Source organism: Gavialis gangeticus, unplaced genomic scaffold (assembly GCF_001723915.1).
Source record: "Gavialis gangeticus isolate Ggan-Ray unplaced genomic scaffold, GavGan_comp1, whole genome shotgun sequence".
Taxonomy (NCBI): domain Eukaryota; kingdom Metazoa; phylum Chordata; order Crocodylia; family Gavialidae; genus Gavialis; species Gavialis gangeticus.
Window position 1 is genome coordinate 33485537 of NW_017729028.1, and position 5289 is coordinate 33490825.

At 53.4% G+C, this 5289-nt stretch overlaps 1 protein-coding gene across 1 annotated transcript in view; it reads left to right on the forward strand.

The window, feature by feature from the left end:
- Positions 1 to 768: 768 nt before the first annotated feature.
- NEIL2 (nei like DNA glycosylase 2) overlaps positions 769 to 5289 on the forward strand; it is a 9078-nt gene continuing 4557 nt past the window's right edge. Inside the window, exons 1-2 of the mRNA XM_019520917.1 lie at positions 769 to 972; positions 2531 to 2877. Of these exons, the coding sequence (XP_019376462.1) occupies positions 835 to 972; positions 2531 to 2877 (485 nt within the window). The 5' untranslated portion in view covers positions 769 to 834. The remainder of the gene's footprint in view (positions 973 to 2530; positions 2878 to 5289) is intronic.

Genomic DNA, 5289 nt, shown 5'->3' on the forward strand with positions numbered 1-5289 from the left:
AATGGCAGCAATTATTATTGCTATTTAAATGAATGAAAGTCTCCTGGCGCCTGGACCCAGCCTGCAAACCTTGCTGGGGTTGTCTAAATGAACGTTCAGAATGACTTAAACACTCTCCTTTGGTTTTCAGTCAGATTCAGGCTCCTAAGTCACTTAGGCTCTGTGGAAAATGTGTCCTTCTGCTCCTCCGGAGTGTGGCTAGTTACAGAGGGGTGACCCAGGAGTGAAGGTTTGTGTCCCCCTACCCATTGGAGACAGGCAACCTGTCCAGTTAGCGTCTGGGCCACCAGTGCTCCAGTGTATCAGGGCTCCGACAAAAGTGTGTTCTCGGTGCACGGAGATTTCAACCGCCCCAGCACGGGATCGGTGATGCACGGTGGGATTTGCATTTTTTTTAAGATCAGTAGAAGCCCCTAGGAGTCAGGGTAGGAAACCAGGCAGCTCGGAGGCCCCTTGCTCACCCACCTCCTCTGTGACTTGGTGGGCATGTCTGGTCCCCAGATTTGCACTGTTAACGCCAGTGGTTTGAAACTGGTGGAACTAACGTAGTGTAGCAGTCGCTGCCAGGAATGAGCACCTCTACCCTGATATACTTGCAATCTGCTCTCATGCTGCTGCAGCTGAGTGGCGCTGGCATCATGAAGCGGTTTGATCTGAAACAGGGGCATTGGTACAGTCTGCGTGGTTGGAGACTGCTGCAGCCAACAGACTGAGCACGTGATTTCGGGGGTGCATGGAGATGGGGAGAATCACTGTCTACGTTCCTCAGCAGTCGGGTGACCTGGCTCAAGGCATCTCAGCGGTGCCCCTGCTGCTCCCTTGACGGCGCCGGAGATGCCGGAAGGCCCGTCCGTGAGGAAGTTCCAGTTGCTGACCTCGCCTTTCGTGGGGCAGGTGGTGGCCAAGGCAGGAGGAAGCAGCCGACAGATTAGCCTGAATGAGCTGCAAGGACTGGAGCTCCAGGACTCCCAGGTGAGTCGCGCCGAAAGGCAGCCTTGTCTGTGCATGTCGGCTCAGACACAGACACCCGCTCCTTTTTCACACTGGAGCACTGGCCTGGCCAACACGGAGTGTGTTACCATAAGGCAGGGCAGCGAGAGATTAACTTGGCTATAGACAGGCTGAAGGGCTACCTACCATGGCTACAAGGAAAAATAGAAATGCACCTCTGAGTGGTGACCCCTGGGCACTCACAGGTGGCTCTGTCTGGCTCCATCTGTACTTGTAAGACTGAGCTCCTGAAAAGGTTCAGGTGGAGCAAGACTGTGCATGTGCAGTTACCCAGAAAGCTTTTGCTTTCCAAATGGTTGGCACTCTGGACAAATTTAACTCCCCAGTGGGAGTTGAGCCTTTGGTCCATCATCTTCCAAGGCCAAAGCATCCTCAGAGGCTCTTGCAGAGAGCTGCCAGCATGCACAGTGACGAATAAAATACGAGCTGTGGTGGAAGCTGTTGGCGCAGCAGTGATGTGCGTGAGGTCTCAGGGAGAAGGTGTGTCCTCTCCTCCTCACCTCCCTGCTACTGCACAAAAGGGAGGGGAAGTCTTACTGGCTTCTGAGTAGTACTTTTACGCCCGTCCTCTTGCCCAGAAGGCAGAAGTTGGTATTAGATTCACCTTTCCTCCCTGCCCTTGCTCAGGGATGTTTCATATAGGGGCAGCAGAGATCGTTGACTCGCCTCTTCGGCTCCTTCCAGAGATCCCTGACGTCTACAGAGACCTGATGAAGAGCTCTCGAAGCCCGAGAGCTTGTTTCTCCTCTCCGTCAACTGTATCTGTTGGTTCAGAAAAAGGTTTTGCCTCGCTTCATAAGCCTCTGATATCAGTATCTCTGATTTGAACATACAATTGAGGAACACGCAAGCCTTCGGATAGTCTGAGGTTCCTCTGGTTATCTTTATAAATGACTGTAACCTCAGGATTTGACCTAAAGGAAGTCACTAGTTTAAAATTCATGCTGCCAGGATCGTAGATCTCATTTTGTGATGAACAGGCCCCATCACGCCCAGCCTGCCATGAGCGGGGAGGAGAAGGATACTCTTCTTCTAAAAGGTGCCCAATCCTGCCCAGGCCATGTAGTAACCAAAAATAACTCCCATTTGAGAGCTGTTTGGTGGCTTGTGCCATTAACACCGTAACTGAAGGTGAGGCGAATAAGAGAAGACCCTTTTCTTGCAGCCAGCGGAGAGGTGACTGGCTAAAGACCCATAAAGTCATAGTCCAAGATGCACAGTTTCTTTGCTTCTTGTTGTCCGTGCCAGCAGGGCGAGCAGCTGTGATTGCACGTGGCCTCCGAGCACGAGGGCTGTGTGCTGCACGCAAACTCGGTGCCTTTTGGGATCCCTGGCATGGGGGTGTGCTCTTGCCTATCCAAATGCCCCACCTTTTGGCCTGGCAAGCCAAGGTACACTTGATGGGATGGCTCCAGTGCATGTAGTTTCTGTCTCTTGTTCCCACTGTTAACTACCTTCCCTCCCTCCAGGGAGTTGTGTTTACTTTGGGCATCCTTGATCTGTCCCCCTCTTTTTTTAGGCCCATGGAAAGAACTTGTTCCTGGCATTTGGCACTGCTGTGAAAGCACAGGTCCTGCCCGAAGGGCCGTCTCAGGCACCTGTGGACAAAGAGGCAGCTGTCCCGGGAGAGGCCGGCAGTGGGGCACATGCCCAGGAGGGACAGGCGTGGGCAGCTTCTGACCCTCAGAGAAGTGTGGAGGAGCAGCATTTGCAAAGGGAGCAGGATCCTGAGGACCAGGATGCGGCCGTCGGCTCTCGGAACTGGCTGCGCTTCCATTTTGGCATGTTCGGCAGCGTCCGGGCTAACGAGTTCTCAAGAGCTAATAAGGCAAACAAGCGAGGGGACTGGAAGGACCCTGTGCCCAGGTACTGGCTGATCCCGCTGTTGGGGAAAACTCAGATGCTGTTTTCCTGCCCAAGGCTGAGTTTCTATAAAGAGGTAGAAGCCAACAGGGCTTCCCTTCTAGTGGATGTATTGCCATTGCTGCCTGGGGTAGAGCTATCACGGGAAGCTGGCACCCTCTCCGTGTCTCCGTGGCCCTCACTCCAGGAGCTGGCATCACCTTGTGTTACTTTGTGCTGGGGAGCAGAAGCACAACCCCAACTTTCAAGCAGCAGGCATGCAGCTCAGCTTCAATAAAACCGCCCCTGCGCTGAAATGGGGAGCTATTCCTGTGTCCCCAATCCAGCCCACGCAGCCCAGAGCCCCCCCAGAGCCTGCTCTGCTCTTCTCTTTCCAGGCTGCCCAGGTCATGAGCCCCAGGGCTCTCGAGTCCCCAGAGCTGCTCTGCTGCTCTCTGTCTCCTTCAGACAACCCCCTGCTTGTCCATGGGCTCTCCCCCCTGGAGGTCCCCTAGGTATTATCTGCAACTCCCCGCTTTTGTTGAAGTGTCAGTAAAGCTGTTCAGTTCTCTGCAGAGGCGCGTGCCTTCTGTCCCGTAGGCCAGAAACTCTGCTTTCGCTGTCTCTCTACCCCTTCTTTCCCCACGCGCCAGCTGCAGCATTATTGCAACAGGAACACAATTAACACAGAAATAATTGGGGTAGGGGAGTAGTGCAACCCAGAGGTCGTTTTGCTGCTTGCCTATGCTCAGCAGGAGGATGCTACAGTACAGCACCTCCTGTCTGTGCTGTCTCTGTTCCTGTTGCAATCAGTGGGGCTGAGCTGGGATTTTCTCTTGCCTAATAGTGAAGAAATGATCTGTCGGCACATTCTGCATCCCTCCGGGGGGACTCTGCTGACTCTTAGGCTACCATTATTTCTGTTGTTCATTTTTCTCCTTTGATTCCCACTTTCTAATTCCTTCCCATCTGTGTTTCCTTCCACCTTTATTTCCCACCTCTAGCAGGTCTCACCTCCCAGATCTCTTCTCCATTTTATCTCCCAACCCAATCAGCAGTGCCCTAATTGGTTGCATAGAGCAGAGGCCCAGTGGGCTGGATGTGGGTGGGGGGTTCCCACTGTTCAGCCTGCTGGTAACCTCTGTTCCTGGCCACGCTGGAAACTTTTGCTCCCCATCGTGAGAACTAAATAGGAATCTGAATAGGACAGCAGAGCTCCTGTAACTGCCCAAGCATGCTGGGTACATGGTGTGAGCTGAGCGTGCAGGCAGCCAGGCCCAGCTGCACCCTAGCACCGCCCCGCAAGGCAGCATCTTTCACTCTTGCCTGGAAAAACATTGGCTCATGCTCTGCAAAATCTTCCTTCTCATCGTCCTCCAATGGGCCCTAAAAAGCCCATTGTACCTTCTGGCATCTCCCTTTCTGCACAGCCAGTCCAAACCTTTCCAGATCTTCCCGACATCCTCTCCAGAGTCTCTGTCCCTCTTTCTTCAGCCAACCAAAATGTTCTTCCCGGCCATCTTCCATCGATGTGTTGACCACTGCAGCCATTTCCTCTCTGGCTTTCCCCGCACACATTGCGTCCTCCCCCGCCTTCACCTTTTTGGCTCTCCATTGGTTCTCCAGTTTCACTGGACCAAATTCAAGCTTCTTGCACCAATCTTTGAGGCTCTTCCTGCCTCTGCTGCCCTCCCCCTTATCGGCTTTTTCCTCCTTGCCCTGCAACTCACTTCTTTGCTCTGCTGCCAAAGGCTCGCTCACAAATGCCTCCCTTTGTAGACGCAATGTTCTCTCGCTGAAGTAAGCCATACGGGGGCTGCACACTGCTGGCTTGTCTCTCCAGCTCAGGAAGGAATAAATCCAATGACCAGAGATTTCATAGATTTCATAGACATTAGGGCTGGAAGGGACCTGGGAAGATCATCGAGTCCAGCCCCCCGCCCAAAGGGCAGGAAGTCAGCTGGGGTCATAGGATCCCAGCAAGATAAGCATCCAGTTTGCTCTTGAAGGTGTTCAATGTAGCTGCTTGAACCAGCTCTGATGGCAGGCTGCTCCAGACCTTGCGGGCTTGGACAGTAAAGAAATTCATCCTTATGTCCGGCCTGAAACGGTCTCACAGTAGTTTATGACCATTCAACCTCGTCATCCCTTGGGGCGCTCTGGTAAACAAACACTCCCCCAGATCCTGGTGGTCACCCCGATAAACTCATAGGTGGCCATCAGATCACCCCTGAGCCTGCGCTTTTCCAGGCTAAAGAGCCCCATGGCTCTCAGCCTGTCGTCGTAAGGTCTGTTTTCCTGACCTCTGATCATGCGCGTGGCTCTTCTCTGGACTCTCTCAAGCTTCTCCACATCCTTTTTGAATTGTGGGGCCCAAAACTGGATGCAGTACTCCAGCTGCGGCCTCACCAAGGCCGAGTACAAGGGGAGAATGAC